This window comes from Panulirus ornatus, chromosome 15, assembly GCF_036320965.1.
Source record: "Panulirus ornatus isolate Po-2019 chromosome 15, ASM3632096v1, whole genome shotgun sequence".
NCBI classification, from domain to species: Eukaryota; Metazoa; Arthropoda; class Malacostraca; order Decapoda; family Palinuridae; genus Panulirus; species Panulirus ornatus.
The window spans coordinates 57,504,879-57,526,857 of NC_092238.1; the positions used below are offsets into that span (position 1 = coordinate 57,504,879).

At 41.0% G+C, this 21,979-nt stretch overlaps 1 protein-coding gene across 1 annotated transcript in view; it reads right to left on the reverse strand.

Moving 5' to 3' along the window:
• LOC139753639 (kin of IRRE-like protein 2) overlaps positions 1-21,979 on the reverse strand; it is a gene marked incomplete at its 5' end in the record, with an annotated part of 622,394 nt that overhangs the window by 85,636 nt on the left and 514,779 nt on the right. Inside the window, 2 exons of the mRNA XM_071670248.1 lie at positions 500-516; positions 1,315-1,453. Coding sequence (XP_071526349.1) covers positions 500-516; positions 1,315-1,453 — 156 coding nt within the window. The remainder of the gene's footprint in view (positions 1-499; positions 517-1,314; positions 1,454-21,979) is intronic.

The window sequence follows — 21,979 nt, forward strand, 5'->3', positions numbered from 1 at the left end:
TCTGCACGGACCATTTCTTTCTCCAACTTCCTTTAATTACTTTCCATATAATTACCCCTGACCTTCAATAGATAATAGTCCTCTCACATGCAGACGACCTCGTAATCATATCATAGCACACTGATACTACTCAAGCAATACAAACTTGCATCACTAAAACAAATGAAACACTGATTCACCCAAAAGAGAATGTTTGCATCACTATGTCCTTAGTCACATTTTTTTTTTAACCGTAAACAGACATTATTCCAATCTGCGCACTCCCATCGTCTTGAAGGGCCAACCATTCCCATATAATACAAATCCATCTTTACTGGGCATCACATATGATACACGCAGGACTTTTATTCCCTTCAAACAAACATCAGGTCAAAAGCCATTAGCAGGCTGAACGCCTGAAGAACACGTACAGGTACCAGATTTGGCTAAAAAACAAAAAGAGAATTTGTTGGCATACTCTTCAACCGGTTCGTCTGTTCCACTCTAAATTATGCCTCACCTGCCTGGCTATCCATCCTGTCAGGCACAAATAAAGCAAAGTAGCGAACCGCTTAAAACGGAGCACTCAGAGCAGTCATTGATTGTCTGGCAGCAATAAGCATTTAACACCTCAACAACGAAACAAAGATCCTCCAGTACCATTTCACCTCAACGTGCTCGGCACTTGTCATCCAGATTTCTTAATAAACAGGCATCCCTCTAGAGGTAAAATGCTTACTCTTTCCCAACACTCTGACGACCTTATGCTCACAGATCCTTCTTCTCCCAAAAACACAACAATAACCAACTCAGATCGAAATAACCTGGCAAACACTAAAAGAACTCCCTCCTAACCTCGCTAAACCATACACACATCTGAAACTACACTCTCCAGACATGAACGAGTTATTGTTTTTAGCATGTGCTTTAGATATCACTTATCTTTCCAACAATATGAACACCGTTTCAACAAGACTACTCATCATCAAGATGCAACTTCTCCTGTAAAGAAACTGAACACTTAGTCCTCAATGTATTGTGGACACACCATAAAGATACAGACACAAAATATTACTGTAGCTTTTAACCTTGTGTAACGTCTGATGTACGTGGCCAGCTTCCTGGCTGTTGTAGGAACCCCCTAGATGATATTACTGGTGGCAGGAAGATAAAAGTGAGGGATATAAAGCCTGTCTATGTGCATGAAATAAAGAAAGAAAACGATTTCAATATAACCATTTCCATCAATATCAAACTTATGCAGGAGGCAGGAGGTGGGGCTTCCCTCCACCAGAGGGTTGAATTCATTTAATCATCCTTGGAAGATGAACTCACCTGTGCGCTTCTCAGCCAGGTCCTTGATGGTGTAGACATGAAGGGAGACCTTTTCCCCTCGACCCTTACTGTTGTACGAGTATACCACGCCTGTGAAGGTCATGCCAGGAGGCAGCCCGCTCACAGAGAAAATTGGAACCTGTATCATGAAGAAAAATATTCACCCAAAACAGAAAGGAAAAGTTTAATGCAGCCGCCGCACCCCCCGCTCCCCAACATACACATATACATACACTAATATATATATATATATATATATATATATATATATATATATATATATATATATATATATATATATATATATATATATACATATATATATATATATATATATATATATATATATATATATATATATATATATATATATATATATATATATATATATATATATATATATATATATATATATATATATATATATATATATATATATATATATATATATATATATATATATATATATTCTTTCTTTTCTTTCAAACTATTCGCCATTTCCCGCATTAGCGAGGTAGCGTTAAGAACAGAGGACTGGGCCTTGAGGGAATACCCTCACCTGGCCCAATTCTCTGTTCCTTCTTTTGGAAAATTAAAAAAAAAAAAAATGAGAGGGGAGGATTTCCAGCCCCCCGCTCCCTCCCCTTTTAGTCGCCTTCTACGACACGCAGGGAATACGTGGGAAGTATTCTTTCTCCCCTATCCCCAGGGATAATATATATATATATATATATATATATATATATATATATATATATATATATATATATATATATATATATATATATATATATATATATATATATATATATATATATAAATATATACATATATATATATATATATATATATATATATATATATATATATATATATATATATATATATATATATATATATATATATATATATATATAGATATAGATATACATATATATATTTATCTTTTTTTATTTATTTTGCTTTGTCGCTGTCTCCCGCATTTGCGAGGTAGCGCAAGGAAACAGAAGAAAGAAATGGCCCAACCCACCTCCATACACATGTATATACACACACGTCCACACACGAAAATATACATACCTATACATCTCAATGTACACATATATATACACACGGAGACACATACATATATACCCATGCACAAAATCCACACTGTCTGCCTTTATTCATTCCCATCGCCACCTCGCCACACATGGAATACGACCCCCCTCCCCCCTCATATGTGCGAGGTAGCGCTAGGAAAAGATAACAAAGGCACCATTCGTTCACACTCAGTCTCCAGCTGTCATGCAATAATGCCCGAAACCACAGCTCCCTTTCCTCATCCAGGCCCCACACAACTTTCCATGGTTTACCCCAAACGCTTCACATGCAAATATTCAATCCACTGACAGCACGTCAACCCCGGTATACCACATCGATCCAATTCACTCTATTCCTTACCCGCCTTTCACCATCCTGCATGTTCAGGCCCCGATCACTCAAAATCTTTTTAACTCCATCTTTACACCTCCAATTTGGTCTCCCACATCTCCTCGTTCCCTCCACCTCCGACACATATATCCTCTTGGTCAATCTTTCCTCACTCATTCTCTACATGTGCCCAAACCATTTCAAAATACCCTCTTCTGCTCTCTCAACCACGCTCTTTTTATTTCCACACATCTCTCTTTCCCTTACATTACTTACTCGATCAAACCACCTCACACCACACATTGTCCTCAAACATCTCATTTCCAGCACATCCACCCTCCTGCGCACAACTCTATCCATAGCCCACGCCTCGCAACCATACAACATTGTTGGAACCACTATTCCTTCAAACATACCCATTTTTGCTTTCCGAGATAATGTTCTCGACTTCCACACATTCTTCAAGGCCCCCAGAATTTTCGCCCCCTCCCCCACCCTATGATTCACTTCCGCTTCCATGGTTCCATCCGCTGCCAGATCCACTCCCAGATATCTAAAACACTTTACTTCCTCCATTTTTTCTCCATTCAAACTTACCTCCCAATTGACTTGACCCTCAACCCTACTGTATCTAATACCCTTGCTCTTATTCACATTTACTCTTAATTTTCTTCTTTCACACACTTTACCAAACTCAGTCACCTTCCACAGAGCATCTCTATCAACTCTATCATATGCCTTCTCCAGATCCATAAATGCTACATACAAATCCATTTACTTTTCTAAGTATTTCTCACATAAATTCTTCAAAGCAAACACCTGATCCGCACATCCTCTACCACTTCTGAAACCACACTGCTCTTCCCCAATCTGATGCTCTGTACATGCCTTCACCCTCTCAATCAATACCCTCCCATATGATTTACCAGGAATACTCAACAAACTTATACCTCTGTAATTTGAACACTCACTCTTATCCCCTTTGCCTTTGTACAATGGCACTATGCACGCATTCCGCCAATCCTCAGGCACCTCACCATGAGTCATACATACATTAAATAACCTTACCAACTTGTCAACAATACAGTCACCGCTTTTTTTTTATAAATTCCGCTGCAATACCATCCAAACCTGCTGCCTTGCCGGCTTTCATCTTCCGCAAAGCTTTTACTACCTCTTCTCTCTTTACCAAATCATTTTCCCTAACCCTCTCACTTTGCACACCACCTCGACCAAGACACCTTATATCTGCCACTCTATTATCAAACACATTCAACAAACCTTCAAAATACTCACTCCATCTCCTTCTCACCACTACTTGTTATCACCTCCACATTAGCGCCCTTCACTGAAGTTCCCATTTGCTCCCTTGTCTTACGCACTTTATTTACCTCCTTCCAGAACATCTTTTTATTCTCCCTACAATTTAATGATACTCTCTCACCCCAACTCTCATTTGCCTTCTTTTTCACCTCTTGCACCTTTCTCTTGACCTCCTGTCTCTTTCTTTTATACATCTCCCACTCAATTGCATTTTTTCACTGCAAAAATCGTCCAAATGCCTGTCTCTTCTCTTTCACTAATAATCATACTTCTTCATCCCACCACTCACTACCCCTTCTAATCAACTCACCTCCCACGCTTCTCATGCCACAAGCATCTTTTGCGCAATCCATCACTGATTCCCCAAATACATCCCATTCCTCCCCCACTCCCCTTACTTCCATTGTTCTCACCTTTTTCCATTCTGTACTCAGTCTCTCCTGGTACTTCCTCACACAAGTCTCCTTCCCAAGCTCACTTACTCTCACCACCCTCTTAACCCCAACATTCACTCTTCTTTTCTGAAAACCCATACAAATCTTCACCTTAGCCTCCACAAGATAATGAACAGACATCCCTCCAGTTGCACCTCTCAGCACATTTACATCCAAAAGTCTCTCTTTCGCGCGCCTGTCAATTAACACGTAATCCAATAACGCTCTCTGGCCAACTCTCCTACCTACATAGGTATACTTATGTATATCTCGCTTTTTAAACCAGGTATTCCCAATCACCAGTCCTTTTTCAGCACATAAATCTACAGGCTCTTCACCATTTCCATTTACAACACTGAACACCCCATGTATACCAATTATTCCCTCAACTGCCACATTACTCACCTTTGCACTCCAATCACCCATCACTATAACCCGGTCTTGTGCATCAAAACCACTAACACACTCATTCAGCTGCTCCCAAAACACTTGCCTCTCATGATCTTTCTTCTCATGCCCAGGTGCATATGCACCAATATTCACCCATCTCTCTCCATCAACTTTCAGTTTTACCCATATTAATCGAGAATTTACTTTCTTATATTCTATCACATACTCCCACAACTCCTGTTTCAGTAGTACTGCTACTCCTTCCCTTGCTCTTGTCCTCTCACTAACCCCTGACTGTACTCCCAAGACATTCCTAAACCACTCTTCCCCTTTACCCTTGTGCTTCGTTTCACTCAGAGCCAAAACATCCAGGTTCCTTTCCTCAAACATACTACCTATCTCTCCTTTTTTCACATCTTGGTTACATCCACACACATTTAGACACCCCAATCTTAGTATACGAGGAGGATTAGCACTCAACGCGTGACTCCTTCTATTTTCCATTTTTAGAAAGTTAAAAATACGAGGGGAAGATTTCTGGCCCCACGCTCCCGTCCCCTCTAGTCGCCTTCTACGACACGTGAGGAATGCGTGGGAAGTGTTCTTTCACCCTTATCCCCAGGGATAATATATATATATACATACACACACACATACACACATATACACACATACACACATATATATATATATATGTATATACACATGAAAAATGTAAGAAATAATTTAGAAAACTGAAACTTCTAGCTTGAAATGAACTGAAAAAATGAATGTCACATAATGGTTCAGCCTCTGGCTATGGTAAAGGGAAATGTATAATTTATTTACACAAACGTCAATAGTGCTTACACCACTTCTCTTAACATGAAACTGGAATATTGACGTATGATGTTTCTCAATTGTCTTCATTACACAAAGTACAACCATATCTTGGATACATGAGGGTAGTAAGTTGGTCATCCGCCATAATAAAGCCTTGACAGACCAAAAGTTTATCTGGACCTCAACTTTTCCAGTGCATTCATGAAAAACACCTTTTTTGCTTTCCATCTCTATCACTTTGAAAAAATGCTCCCTTTGTTCACATTTCAATGAAAGAATAAGCTTCAATGTCTAAGCTACATTCTATATGTATATATATATATATATATATATATATATATATATATATATATATATATATATATATATATATATATATATATATATATATATTTATATATATATATATATATATTCCCTGGGAAAAGGGGAGAAAAAATACTTTGTCGCTGTCTCCCTCGTTAGCAAGGTAGCGAAAGGAAACAAACGAAAGAATGGCCTCACCCACTTACATAAACATATATATATATACATGCATGTCCAAACACGCACATATACATACCTATACATCTCAACGTTTACATATATATATACACACACACAGACATATACATATATGCACATGTACATAATTCATACTGTCTACCCTTATTCATTTACGTCGCCACCCCGCCACACGTGAAATAACAGCCCCTCCCCCCGCATGTGGGCGAGGTAGCGCTAGGAAAAGAAAACAAGGGCCACATTCGTTCACACTCAGCTCTAGCTGTCATGTATAATGCACCGACACCACAGCTCCTTTCCACAAAACTTTCTGTGGTTTACTCCAGATGCTTCACATGCTCTGGTTCAATCCATTGACAGCACGTCGACCCCGGTATACCATATCGTTCCAATTCACCCTATTCCTTGCACGCCTTTCAACCTCTTGCATGTTCAGGCCTCGATCAGTCAAAATCATTTTCACTCCATCTTTCCACTTCCAATTTGGTCTCTCACTTCTCCTCGTTCCCTCCACCTCTGACACATATATCCTCTCGGTCAATCTTTCCTCACTCATTCTCTCCATGCGACCAAACCATTTTAAAACACCCTCTTCTGCTCTCTAAACCACACTCTTTTTATTACCACACATCTCTCTCACCCTTTCATTAACTTACTCGATGAAACCACTTCACACCACATATTGTCCTCAAATATCTCATTTCCAGCACATCCACCCTCCTCCACACAACTCTATCTACTAAGCCCACGCTTCGTAATCATATAACATTGTTGGAGCTACTATTCCTTCAAACATACCGATTTTTGCTTTCCAAGATAACGTTCTCGACTTCCACACATTCTTCAACGCTCCCAGAACTTTCGCCCCTTCCCCCACTCCATGATTCACTTCCGCTTCCATGGTTACATCCGCTGCCAAATTCACTCCCAGATATCTAAAACACTTCACCTCCTCCAGTTTTTCTCCATTCAAACTTACCTCCCAGTTGACTTGTCCCTCAACCCTACTGTACCTAATAACCTTGCTCTTATTCCCATTTACATTCAGCTTTCTTCTTTCACATACTTTGCCAAACTCAGGCACCAACTTCTGCAGCTTCTCACCCGAATCAGCCACCAGCGCCGTGTCATCACCGAACAAGAACTGACTCACTTCCCAATCTCTCTCATCCAAAACAGACTGCATACTTGCCCATCTTTCCAAAATCCTTGCATTCACCTCCCTAACAACCCCATCCATAAACAAATTAAACAACCATTGAGACATCACGCACCGCTGCCGCAAACCTACATTCACTGACAACCAATCACTTTCCCCTCCTCCTACACGTACACATGCCTTACATCCTTGATAGAGTCTTTTCACTGTTTCTAACAACTTCCATCCCACACCATATATCCTTATCACCTCCCACAGAACATCTCAATCAACTCTATCATATGCCTTCTCCAGATCCATAAATGCTACGAAGAAATCCATTTGCTTTTCTAAGTATTTCTCACATACATTCTTCAAAGCAAACCTTTACGTGATCCAACACATCCTCTACCACTTCTGAAACCACACTGCTCTTCCCCAATCTGATGCTCTGTGCATGCCTTCACCCTCTCAATCAATACCTTCCCATATTATTTCCCAAGAATACTCAAGAAACGTTTACCTCTGTAATTTGAGCACCCACTTTTATCCTCTTTACTTCTGTACAATGGCACTATGCAAGCATTCCACCAATCCTCAGGCACGTCACCATGAGTCATACATACATTAAATAACCTTACCAACCAGTCATCAACACAGTCACCCCCTTTTTTAATAAATTCCACTTCAACAGCCGTGGTAAAATGCTGCCTTGCCGGCTTTCATCTTCCGCAAAGCTTTTACTACCTCTTCTCTGTTTACCAAATCATTCTCCCTAACCCTCTCACGTTGCACACCAACTCGACCAAAACACCCTATATCTGCCACTCTATCATCAAACACATTCAACAAACTTTCAAAACACTCACTCAATCTCCTTCTCACATCACCAGTCCTTATTATCACCTCCCCATTAGTCCCGTTCACCGATGCTCCCATTTGTTCCCTTGTCTTACGCACTTTATTTATCTCCTTCCAAAGCACCTCTTTATTCTCCCTAAAATCTAATGATACTCTCTCACCCCAACTCTCATTTGCCCTCTATTTCACCTCTCGCACCTTTCTCTTGACGTCCTGCTTCTTTCTCTTATACATCTTCCAGTCATTTGCATTATTTCCCTGCAAAACTCGTCTGAATGCCTCTCTTCTCTTTCACTAATAATCTTACTTCTTCATCCAACCACTCACTACCCTTTCTAATGTGCCCACCTCCCACGCTTCTCATGCCACAACTATCGTTCGTGCAAGCCATCACTGTTTCCCTAAATACATTCCATTCCTCCCCCACTCACATTATGTCCTGTGCTCTTACATTTTTCCATTCTGTACTCAGTCTCTCCTGGGACTTCCTCACACAAGTCTCCTTCCCAAGCTCACTTACTCTCACCACTCTCTTCACCCCAACATTTTCTCTTCTTTTCTGAAATCCTCTACAAATCTGAACCTTCGCCTCCAAAAGATTAGGACCAGCCATCCCTCCAGTTTCACCTCTCAGCACATCTAAAAGTGTCTCTTTCGCGCGCCTATCAATTAACACGTAGTCCAATAACGCTCTCTGACCATCTCTCCTACTTACATATGTATACTTATGTATATCTTTCTTTTTAAACCAGGTATCCCTAATCACCAATCCGTTTTCAGCACATATGTCTACAAATTCTTCACCATTTCCATTCACAACACTGAAAGCCCCATGTACACCAATTTTTCCCTCAACTGCCACATTACTCACCTTTGCATTTAAATCACCCACCACTATAACCCTGTCTCGTGCATCAAAACTACTAACACACTCACTCAGCTGCTTCTAAAATACTTACCTCTTTCTTTTCATGCCCAGGTGCATATGTACCAATAATCACCCATCTCTCTCCACATATTTTCAGTTTTAGCCATGTCAATTTAGAGTTTACTTCCTTACACTCTATCACATACTCCCACCACTCCTGTTCCAGTAGTGCTACTCCTTCCCTTGCTCTTGTCCTCTCACTAACCCCTGACTTTACTCCCAAGACATTCCCAAACTACTCTTCCCCGTTACCTTTGAGGTTCGTTTCACTTAGAGTCAAAAACATCCAGATTCCTTTCCTCAAACATATTACCTATCTGTTCTTTTTTCTCATCTTGGTTACATCCACACACATTTAGCCACCCCAATATGAGCCTTCGAGGATGATGAGCACTTCCCGCGTGGCTCCATCTTTTGTTTCCCCTTTTAGAAAGTTAAGTATAAGGAGGGGAGGGTTTCTAGCCCCCCACTCCCGTTCACTTTAGTCGCCTTCTACGACACTTGATGAATGCGTGGGAAGTATTCTTTCTCCCCTATCCCCAGATATATATATATATATATATATATATATATATATATATATATATATATATACATATATATATATATATATATATATATATATATATATATATATATCTTTTCTTTCAAACTATTCGCCATTTCCCGCATCAGCGAGGTAGCGTTAAGAACAGAGGACTGGGCCTTTGAGGGACTACCCTCACCTAGCCCAATTCTCTGTTCCTTCTTTTGGAAAATCAAAAAAAAAAAAAACGAGAGGGGAGGATTTCCAGCCCCCCGCTCCCTCCCCTTTTAGTCGCCTTCTACGACACGCAGGGAATACGTGGGAAGTATTCTTTCTCCCCTATCCCCAGGGAGGTAAATGCAAGAGTTTTGGAAAGAGGGGCAAGTATGAAGTCTGTTGGGGATGAGAGAGCTTGGGAAGTGAGTCAGTTGTTGTTCGATGATAATACAGCGCTGGTGGCTGATTCATGTGAGAAACTGCAGAAGCTGGTGACTGAGTTTGGTAAAGTGTGTGGAAGAAGAAAGTTAAGAGTAAATGTGAATAAGAGCAAGGTTATTAGGTACAGTAGGGTTGACGGTCAAGTCAATTGGGAGGTGAGTTTGAATGGAGAAAAACTGGAGGAAGTGAAGTGTTTTAGATATCTGGGAGTGGATCTGGCAGCGGATGGAACCATGGAAGCGGAAGTGGATCATAGGGTGGGGGAGGGGGCGAAAATTCTGGGAGCCTTGAAGAATGTGTGGAAGTCGAGAACATTATCTCGGAAAGCAAAAATGGGTATGTTTGAAGGAATAGTGGTTCCAACAATGTTGTATGGTTGCGAGGCGTGGGCTATGGATAGAGTTGTGCGCAGGAGGATGGATGTGCTGGAAATGAGATGTTTGAGGACAATGTGTGGTGTGAGGTGGTTTGATCGAGTGAGTAACGTAAGGGTAAGAGAGATGTGTGGAAATAAAAAGAGCGTGGTTGAGAGAGCAGAAGAGGGTGTTTTGAAGTGGTTTGGGCACATGGAGAGAATGAGTGAGGAAAGATTGACCAAGAGGATATATGTGTCGGAGGTGGAGGGAACGAGGAGAAGAGGGAGACCAAATTGGAGGTGGAAAGATGGAGTGAAAAAGATTTTGTGTGATCGGGGCCTGAACATGCAGGAGGGTGAAAGGAGGGCAAGGAATATATAGAGTGAATTGGAGCGATGTGGTATACCGGGGTTGACGTGCTGTCAGTCGATTGAATCAAGGCATGTGAAGCGTCTGGGGAAAACCATGGAAAGCTGTGTAGGTATGTATATTTGCGTGTGTGGACGTATGTATATACATGTGTATGGGGGGGGGTTGGGCCATTTCTTTCGTCTGTTTCCTTGCGCTACCTCGCAAACGCGGGAGACAGCGACAAAGTATAAAAAAAAAAAAAAAAAAAAAAAAAAAAAAAATATATATATATATATATATATATATATATATATATATATATATATATATATATATATATATATATATATATATATATATATATATATATATATATGTATAGATATATGTATATATATTGGGAAGGATCACAATTTTGCGCGTGATCAAGATATTCCTATGAGTCCACGGGGAAAATGAAACACGAAAATTCCGAAGTGCACTTTCATGTAATAATCACATCATCAGGGGAGATACAAGAGAGAAATATAAATGGCGTCCTAGCTTCGTCTCCTCGATTTATATCAACTGACTGTTATATTTCTCTCTTGTATCTACCTTGATGATGTGATTATTACACGAAACTGCACTTGGGAACTTTCCGTGTTTCATTTTCCCCGTGGACTCATAAAAATATATATATATACATATATATATATATATATATATATATATATATATATATATATATATATATATATATATATATATATATTATCCCTGGGGATAGGGGAGCACGAATACTTCACACGTATTCCCTGCGTGTCGTGGAAGGCGACTAAAAGGGGAGGGAGCGGGTGGCTGGAAATCCTCCCATCTCTTTTTTTTTTTTTTTTTCTTTTTAATTTTCCAAAAGAAGGAACAGAGAATTGGGCCAGGTGAGGGTAGTCCCTCAAAGGCCCAGTCCTCTGTTCTTAACGCTACCTCACTAATGCGGGAAATGGCGAATAGTTTGAAAGAAAAGATATATATATATATATATATATATATATATATATATATATATATATATATATATATATATATCCCTGGGGATAGGGGAGAATAAAAAAATGTTCTGGAAGGAGGTAAATAGAGTGCGTAAGACAAGGGAGCAAATGGGAACTTCAGTGAAGGGCGCAAATGGGGAGGTGATATATATATAAATATATCCCTATATATATATATATATATATATATATATATATATATATATATATATATATATATATATATATATATTTTTTTTTTTTTTTTTTTTTTTTTTTTTTACTTTGTCGCTGTCTCCCGCGTTTGCGAGGTAGCGCAAGGAAACAGACGAAAGAAATGGCCCAACCCCCCCCCCCAGACACATGTATATACATACGTCCACACACGCAAATATACATACCTACACAGCTTTCCATGGTTTACCCCAGACGCTTCACATGCCTTGATTCAATCCACTGACAGTACGTCAACCCCGGTATACCACATCGCTCCAATTCACTCTATTCCTTGCCCTCCTTTCACCCTCCTGCATGTTCAGGCCCCGATCACACAAAATCTTTTTCACTCCATCTTTCCACCTCCAATTTGGTCTCCCTCTTCTCCTTGCTCCCTCCACCTCCGACACATATATCCTCTTGGTCAATCTTTCCTCACTCATCCTCTCCATGTGCCCAAACCACTTCAAAACACCCTCTTCTGCTCTCTCAACCACGCTCTTTTTATTTCCACATATCTCTCTTACCCTTACGTTACTCACTCGATCAAACCACCTCACACCACACATTGTCCTCAAACATCTCATTTCCAGCACATCCATCCTCCTGCGCACAACTCTATCCATAGCCCACGCCTCGCAACCATACAACATTGTTGGAACCACTATTCCTTCAAACATACCCATTTTTGCTTTCCGAGATAATGTTCTCGACTTCCACACATTCATCAAGGCTCCCAGGATTTTCGCCCCCTCCCCCACCCTATGATCCACTTCCGCTTCCATGGTTCCATCCGCTGGCAGATCCACTCCCAGACATCTAAAACACTTTACTTCCTCCAGTTTTTCTCCATTCAAACTTACCTCCCAATTGACTTGATCCTCAACCCTACTGTACTTAATAACCTTGCTCTTATTCACATTTACTCTTAACTTTCTTGTTTCACACACTTTACCAAACTCAGTCACCAGTTTCTGCAGTTTCTCACATGAATCAGCCACCAGCGCTTTATCATCAGCGAACAGCAACTGACTCACTTCCCAAGCTCTCTCATCCACAACAGACTTCATACTTGTATGGACATATATGTATATGTCCATACAAAACTCCAACTGCCAGAATCGAGCCCCGGACCCTCGTGCCACACGCGGGAATGCTACGGCTAGGCTATGGGCCAGGCTAATAGGAAATAAGTATTCGAATACTATGTACTCGAATACCCTTCGTCTGATTTTGGTGAGCAACGGGGACTACACCGGTTATTTCCCAACAGGCGAACATAGTCAGCAGATAGATTTTTACCGAACCTAACTTTACAACGCGGAGGTATATGAATACGAATAACGTGCATATGAACGCGCACTTTCACAAAACATGCAAACCTCCAACAGCCAGGATCGAACTCGGGACCCTTTAGCCACAGACGGTTTCGATCCTGGCTGTTGAAGGTTTGTATGTTCTATGAAACTGCGCGTTCTTATGCACTTTATTCGTATTCATATACTTCTGCGCTGTAAAGTTAGGTTCGGTAAAATGCTATAAGCTGGCTGTGAGCACCTTTTGGGAAATAACCGGTGTAGACCCCGTTGCTCACCAACTCGGGACGAAGGGTATTCGAGTGCATTGTATTCGAATAGTTATTTCTTGTTAGCCGGGCACATAGCCTAGCAGTAGCATTCCCGCCTGTAGCACAAGGGTCCCGGGTTCGATCCTGGCTGTTGGAGGTTTGCATCTTCTATGAAGGTACGCGTTCATATGCACTTTATTCGTGTATATATATATATATATATATATATATATATATATATATATATATATATATATATATATATATATATATATATATATATATATGTATATATATATAGAGAGAGAGAGAGAGAGAGAGAGAGAGAGAGAGAGAGAGAGAGAGAGAGAGAGAGAGAGAGAGAGAGAGAGAGAGAGAGAGAGAGAGAGAGAGAGAGAGAGAGAGAGAGAGAGAGAGAGAGAGAGAGAGAGAGAGAGAGAGAGAGAGAGAGAGAGAGAGAGAGAGAGTTTTGGAAACAGGGGCAAGTATGAAGTCTGTTGGGGATGAGAGAGCTTGGGAAGTGAGTCAGTTGTTGTTCGCTGATGATACAGCGCTGGTGGCTGATTCATGTGAGAAACTGCAGAAGCTGGTGACTGAGTTTGGTAAAGTGTGTGAAAGAAGAAAGTTAAGAGTAAATGTGAATAAGAGCAAGGTTATTAGGTACAGTAGGGTTGAGGGTCAATTCAATTGGGAGGTGAGTTTGAATGGAGAAAAACTGGAGGAAGTGAAGTGTTTTAGATATCTGGGAGTGGATCTGGCAGCGGATGGAACCATGGAAACGGAAGTGAATCATAGGGTGGGGGAGGGGGCGAAAATTCTGGGAGCCTTGAAGAATGTGTGGAAGTCGAGAACATTATCTCGGAAAGCAAAAATGGGTATGTTTCAAGGAGTAGTGGTTCCAACAATGTTGTATGGTTGCGAGGCGTGGAATATGGATAGAGTTGTGCGCAGAAGGATGGATGTGCTGGAAATGAGATGTTTGAGGACAATGTGTGGTGTGAGGTGGTTTGATCGAGAAAGTAACGTAAGGGTGAGAGAGATGTGTGGAAACAAAATGAGCGTGGTTGAGAGAGCAGAAGAGGGTGTTTTGAAATGGTTTGGTCACATGGAGAGAATGAGTGAGGAAAGATTGACCAAGAGGATATATGTGTCGGAAGTGGATTGAACGAGGAGAAGAGGGAGACCAAATTGGAGGTGGAAAGATGGAGTGAAAAAGATTTTGTGTGATCGGAGCCTGAACATGCAGGAGGGTGAAAGGAGGGCAAAGAACAGAGTGAATTGGAGCGATGTGGTATACCGGGGTTGACGTACTGTCAGTGGATTGAATCAAGGCATGTTAGAAGCAGTGAAAAGTTTTTATCGAGGATGTAAGGCATGTGTACGTGTAGGAAGAGAGGAAAGTGATTGGTTCTCAGTGAATGTAGGTTTCCGGCAGGGGTGTGTGATGTCTCCATGGTTGTTTAATTTGTTTATGGATGGGGTTGTTAGGGAGGTGAATGCAAGAGTTTTGGAAAGAGGGGCAAGTATGAAGTCTGTTGGGGATGAGAGAGCTTGGGAAGTGAGTCAATTGTTCGCTGATGATACAGCGCTGGTGGCTGATTCATGTGAGAAACTGCAGAAGCTGGTGACTGAGTTTGGTAAAGTGTGTGAAAGAAGAAAGTTAAGAGTAAATGTGAATAAGAGCAAGGTTATTAGGTACAGTAGGGTTGAGGGTCAAGTCAATTGGGAGGTGATTTTTAAAGGAGAAAAACTGGAGGAAGTGAAGTGTTTTAGATATCTGGGAGTGGATCTGGCAGCGGATGGAACCATGGAAGCGGAATTGGATCATAGGGTGGGGGATGGGGCGAAAATTCTGGGAGCCTTGAAGAATGTGTGGAAGTCGAGAACATTATCTCGGAAAGCAAAAATGGTTATGTTTGAAGGAATAGTGGTTCCAACAATGTTGTATTGTTGCGAGGCGTGGGATATGGATAGAGTTGTGCGCAGGAGGATGGATGTGCTGGAAATGAGATGTTTGAGGACAATATGTGGTGTGAGGTGGTTTGATCGAGTAAGTAACGTAAGCGTAAGAGAGATGTGTGGAAATAAAAAGAGCGTGGTTGAGAGAGCAGAAGAGGGTGTTTTGAAATGGTTTGGGCACATGGAGAGAATGAGTGAGGAAAGATTGACCAAGAGGATATATGTGTCGGAGGTGGAGGGAACGAGGAGAAGAGGGAGACCAAATTGGAGGTGGAAAGATGGAGTGAAAAAGATTTTGTGTGATCGGGGCCTGAACATGCAGGAGGGTGAAAGGAGGGCAAGGAATAGAGTGAATTGGAGCGATGTGGTATACCGGGGTTGACGTGTTGTCAGTGGATTGAATCAGGGCATGTGAAGCGTCTGGGGTAAACCATGGAAAACTGTGTAGGTATGTATATTTGCGTGTGTGGACGTATGTATATACATGTGTATGGGGGTGGATTGGGCCATTTCTTTCGTCTGTTTCCCTGCGCTACCTCGCAAACGCGGGAGACAGCGACAAAGCAAGAAAAAAAAAAAATATATATATATATATATATATATATATATATATATATATATATATATATACATTTATTTATTTATATTCTTTTACTTATATGGCTTTGTCGCTGTCTCCCGCGTTAGCGAGGTAGCGCAAGGAAACTGACGAAAGAATGGCCCAACCCGCCCCCATACACATGTATATACATAAGCGTCCACACACGCAAATATACATAATTATACATCTCAATGTACACATATATATACATACACAGACATATACCTATATACACATCTACATAATTCATATTGTCTGTCTTTATTTCTTCCCATTGCCGCCTCGTCAAAAATGGAATAACAACCTCCTCCCCCCTCATGTGTGCGAGGTAGCGCTAGGAAAAGACACCAAAGGCCCCATTCGTTCACACTCAGTCTCTAGCTGTCATGTAATAATGCACCGAAACCACAGCTCCCTTTCCACATCCAGGCCCCACAAAACTTTCCATGGTTTACCCAAGACGCTTCACATACCCTGGTTCAATCCATTGACAGCACGTCGACCCCGGTATACCACATCGTTCCTATTCACTCTATTCCTTGAACGCCTTTCACCCTCCTGCATGTTCAGGCCCCGATCACTCAAAATCTTTTTCACTCCATCTTTCCACCTCCAATTTGGTCTCCCACTTCTCGTTCCTTCCATCTCTGACACATATATCACCTTGGTCAATCTTTCCTCACTCATTCTCTCCATGTGACCAAACCATTTCAAAACACCCTCATCTGCTCCCTCAAACACACTCTTTTTATTTCCACACATCTCTCTTACCCTTACATTAAATACTCGATCAAACCACCTCACACCACATATTGCCCTCAAACATCTCATTTCCAGCACATCCACCCTCCTGCGCACAACTCCATCCATAGCCCACGCCTCGCAACCATACAACATTGTTGGAACCACTATTCCTTGAAACATACCCATTTTTGCTTTCCGAGATAATGTTCTCGACTTCCAAACATTCTTCAAGGCTCCCAGAATTCTCGCCCCATCACCCACCCTATGATTCAGTTCCGCTTCCATGGTTCCATCCACTGCCAGATCCACTCCCAGATATCTAAAACACTTTACTTCCTAGAGTTTTTCTCCATTCAAGCTTACCTCCCAATTGACTTGACCCTCAACCCTACTGTACCTAATAACCTTGCTCTTATTCACATTTACTCTTAACTTTCTTCTTTCACACACTTTACCAAACTCAGTCACCAGCTTCTGCAGTTTCTTATATGAATCAGCCACCAGCGCTGTATCATCAGCGAACAACAACTGACTCACTTCCCAAACTCTCTCATCCACAACAGACTGCAAACTTGCCCATCTTTCCAAAACTCTTGCATTCACCTCCCTAACAACCCCATCCATAAACAAATTAAACAACCATGGAGACATCACACACCCCTGCCGCAAACCTACATTCAATGAGAACCAATCACTTTCCTCTCTTCCTACACGTACACATGCTTTACATCCTCGATAAAAACTTTTCACTGCTTCTTACAACTTGCCTCCCACACCATATATTCTTAAAACCTTCCAAAATCTCTATCGACTCTATCATATGCCTTCTCCAGATCCATAAATGCTACATACAAATCCATTTGTTTTTCTAAGTGTTTCTCACATTCATTCTTCAAAGCAAACACCTAATCAACACATTCTCTACCACTTCTAAAACCACACTGCTCTTCCCCAATCTGATGCTCTGTACATGCCTTCACCCTTTCAATCAATACCCTCCCATATAATTTACCAGGAATACTAAACAAACTTATACCTCAGTAATTTGAGCACTCACTCTTATCCCCTTTGCCTTTGTGCAATGGCACTATGCAAGCATTCCGCCACTCCCCTGGCATGTCACCATGAATCATACATACATTAAATAACCTTACCAACCAGTCAACAATACAGTCACCCCCTTTTTTAATAAATTCCACTACAATACCATCCAAACCTGCTGCCTTGCCGGCTTTCATCTTCCGCAAAGCTTTTACTACCTCTTGTCTATTTACCAAATCATTTTCCCTAGCCCTCTCACTTTGCACACCACCTCGACCAAAACACCCTATATCTGCCACTCTATCATCAAACACATTCAACAAACCTTCAAAATACTCACTCCATCTCTTCACATCACCACTACTTGTTATCACCTCCCCATTAGCACCCTTCACTGAAGTTCCCATTTGCTCCCTTGTCTTACGCACTTTATTTACCTCCTTCCAAAACATCTTTTTATTCTCCCTGAAATTTAATGATACCCTCTCACCCCAACACTCATTTGCCCTCTTTTCCAACTCTTGCACCTTTCTCTTGACTTCCTGCCTCTTTCTTTTATACCTCTCCCACTCATTTGCATTTTTCTCCTACAAAAATCGTCCAAATGCCTCTCTCTTCTCTTTCACTAATAACCTTACTTCTTCATTCCACCACTCATTACCTTTTCTAATCAACCCACCTCCCACGCTTCTCATGCCACAAGCATCTTTTGCGCAAGCCATCACTGCTTCACTTAATACATCCCATTTCTCCCCCACTCCCCTTACCTCCTTTGTTCTCAACTTTTTCCATTCTGTACTCAGTCTCTCCTGGTACTTCCTCATACAAGTCTCCTTCCCAAGCTCACTTACTCTCACCACTCTCTTCACCCCAACATTCTCTCTTCTTTTCTGAAAACCCCGACAAATCTTCACCCTTCGCCTCCACAAGGCAATGATCAGATATCCCTCCAGTTGCACCTCTCAGCACATTAACATCCAAAAGTCTCTCTTTCGTGCGTCTATCAATTAACACGTAATCCAATAACGCTCTCTGGCCATCTCTCCTACTTACATACGTATACTTATGTATATCTCGCTTTTTAAACCAGGTATTCCCAATCACCAGTCCTTTTTCAGCACATAAATCTACAAGCTCTTCTCTATTTCATTTACAACACTGAACACTCCATGTATACCCATTATTCCCTCAACTGCCACATTACTCATCTTTGCATTCAAATCACCCATCACTATAACTCGGTCTTGTGCATCAAAACCACTAACACACTCATTCAGCTGCGCCCAGAAACACTTGCCTCTCATGATCTTTCCTCTCATGCCCAGGTGCATATGCACCAATAATCACCGATTTCTCTCCATCAACTTTCAGTTTTACCCTTATCAATCTAGAATTTACTTTCTTACACTCTATCACATACTCCCACAACTCGTGATATATATATATATATATATATATATATATATATATATATATATATATATATATATATATATATATATATATATATATATATATATATTTATATATATATATATATATATATATATATATATATATATATATATATATATATATATATATATATATATATATATACATTTTTTTTTTTTTTTTTTTTTTTTTGCCACTGTCTGCCGCGTTTGCGAGGTAGCGCAAGGAAACAGACGAAAGAAATGGCCCAACCCACCCCCATACACATGTATATACATACGTCCACACACGCAAATATACATACCTACACAGCTTTCCATGGTTAACCCCAGACGCTTCACATGCCTTGATTCAATCCACTAACAGCACGTAAACCCCGGTATAACACATCGCTCCAATTCACTATATTCCTTGTCCTCCTTTCACTCTCCTGCATGTTCAGGCCCCGATCACACAAAATCTTTTTCACTACATCTTTCCACCTCCAATTTGGTCTCCCACTTCTCCTCGTTCCCTCCACCTCTGACACATATATCCTCTTGGTCAATCTTTCCTCACTCATTCTCTCCATGTGCCCAAACCATTTCAAAACACCCTCTTCTGCTCTCTCAACCACGCTCTTCTTATTTCCACACATCTCTCTTACCCTTACGTCACTTACTCGATCAAACCACCTTACACCACACATAGTCCTCAAACATCTCATTTCCACCACATCCATCCTCCTGCGCACAACTCTATCCATAGCCCACGCCTCGCAACCATACAACATTGTTGGAACCACTATTCCTTCAAACATACCCATTTTTGCTTTCCGAGATAATGTTCTCGACTTCCACACATTCTTCAAGGCTCCCAGGATTTTCGCCGCCTCCCCCACCCTATGATCCACTTCCGCTTCCATGGTTCCATCCGCTGCCAGATCCACTCCCAGATATCTAAAACACTTTACTTCCTCCAATTTTTCTCCATTCAAACTTACCTCCCGATTGACTTGACCCTCAAACCTATTGTACCTAATAACCTTGCTCTTATTCACATTTACTCTTAACATTCTTCTTTCAAACACTTTACCAGACTCAGTCACCAGCTTCTGCAGTTTCTCATATGAATCAGCCACCAGCGCTGTATCATCAGCGAACAACAACTGACTCATTTCCCAAGCTCTCTCATCCCCAACAGACTTCATACTTGCCCCTCTTTCCAAAACTCTTGCATTCACCTCCCTAACAACCCCATCCATAAACAAATTAAACAACCATGGAGACATCACACCCCTGCCGCAAACCTACATTCACTGAGAACCAATCACTTTCCTCTCTTCCTCCACGTACACATGCCTTACATCCTCGATAAAAACTTTTCACCGCTTCTAACAACTTGCCTCCCACACCATATATTCTTAATACCTTCCACAGAGCATCTCTATCAACTCTATCATATGCCTTCTCCAGATCCATAAAGGCTACATACAAATCCATTTGCTTTTCCAAGTATTTCTCACATACATTCTTCAAAGCAAACACCTGATCCACACATCCTCTACCACTTCTGAAACCACACTGCTCTTCCCCAATCTGATGCTCTGTACATGCCTTCACCCTCTCAATCAATACCCTCCCATATAATTTACCAGGAATACTCAACAAACTTATACCTCTGTAATTTGAGCACTCACTCTTATCCCCTTTGCCTTTGAACAATGGCACTATGCACGCACTCCGCCAATCCTCAGGCATCTCACCATGAGTTATACATACATTAAATAACCTTACCAAAGAGTCAATAATACAGTCACCCCCTTTTTTAATAAATTCCACTGCAATACCATCCAAACCTGCTGCCTTGCCGGCTTTCATCTTCCGCAAAGCTTTTACTACCTCTTATATATATATATATATATATATATATATATATATATATATATATATATATATATATATATATATATATATATATATATATATATATATATATATGTATATATATATATATATATATATATATTTTTTTTTTTTTTGCTTTGTCGCTGTCTCCCGCGCTTGCGAGGTAGCGCAAGGAAACAGACGAAAGAAATGGCCCAACCCACCCCCATACACATGTATATACATACACGTCCACACACGCAAATATACATACCTACACAGCTTTCCATGGTTTACCCCAGACGCTTCACATGCCGTGATTCATCCCACTGACAGCACGTCAACCCTGGTATACCACATCGATCCAATTCACTCTATTTCTTGCCCTCCTTTCACCCTCCTGCATGTTTAGGCCCCGATCACACAAAATCTTTTTCACTCCATCGTTCCACCTCCAATTTGGGGTCCCACTTCTCCTCGTTCCCTCCACCTCCGACACATATATCCTCTTGGTCAATCTTTCCTCACTCATTCTCTCCATGTGCCCAAACCATTTCAAAACACCCTCTTCTGCTCTCTCAACCACGCTCTTTTATTTCCACACATCTCTCTTACCCTTACGTTACTTACTCGATCAAACCACATAACACCGGATATTGTCCTCAAACATCTCATTTCCAGCACGTCCATCCTCCTGCGCACAACTCTATCCATAGCCCACGCCTCGCAACCATACAACATTGTTGG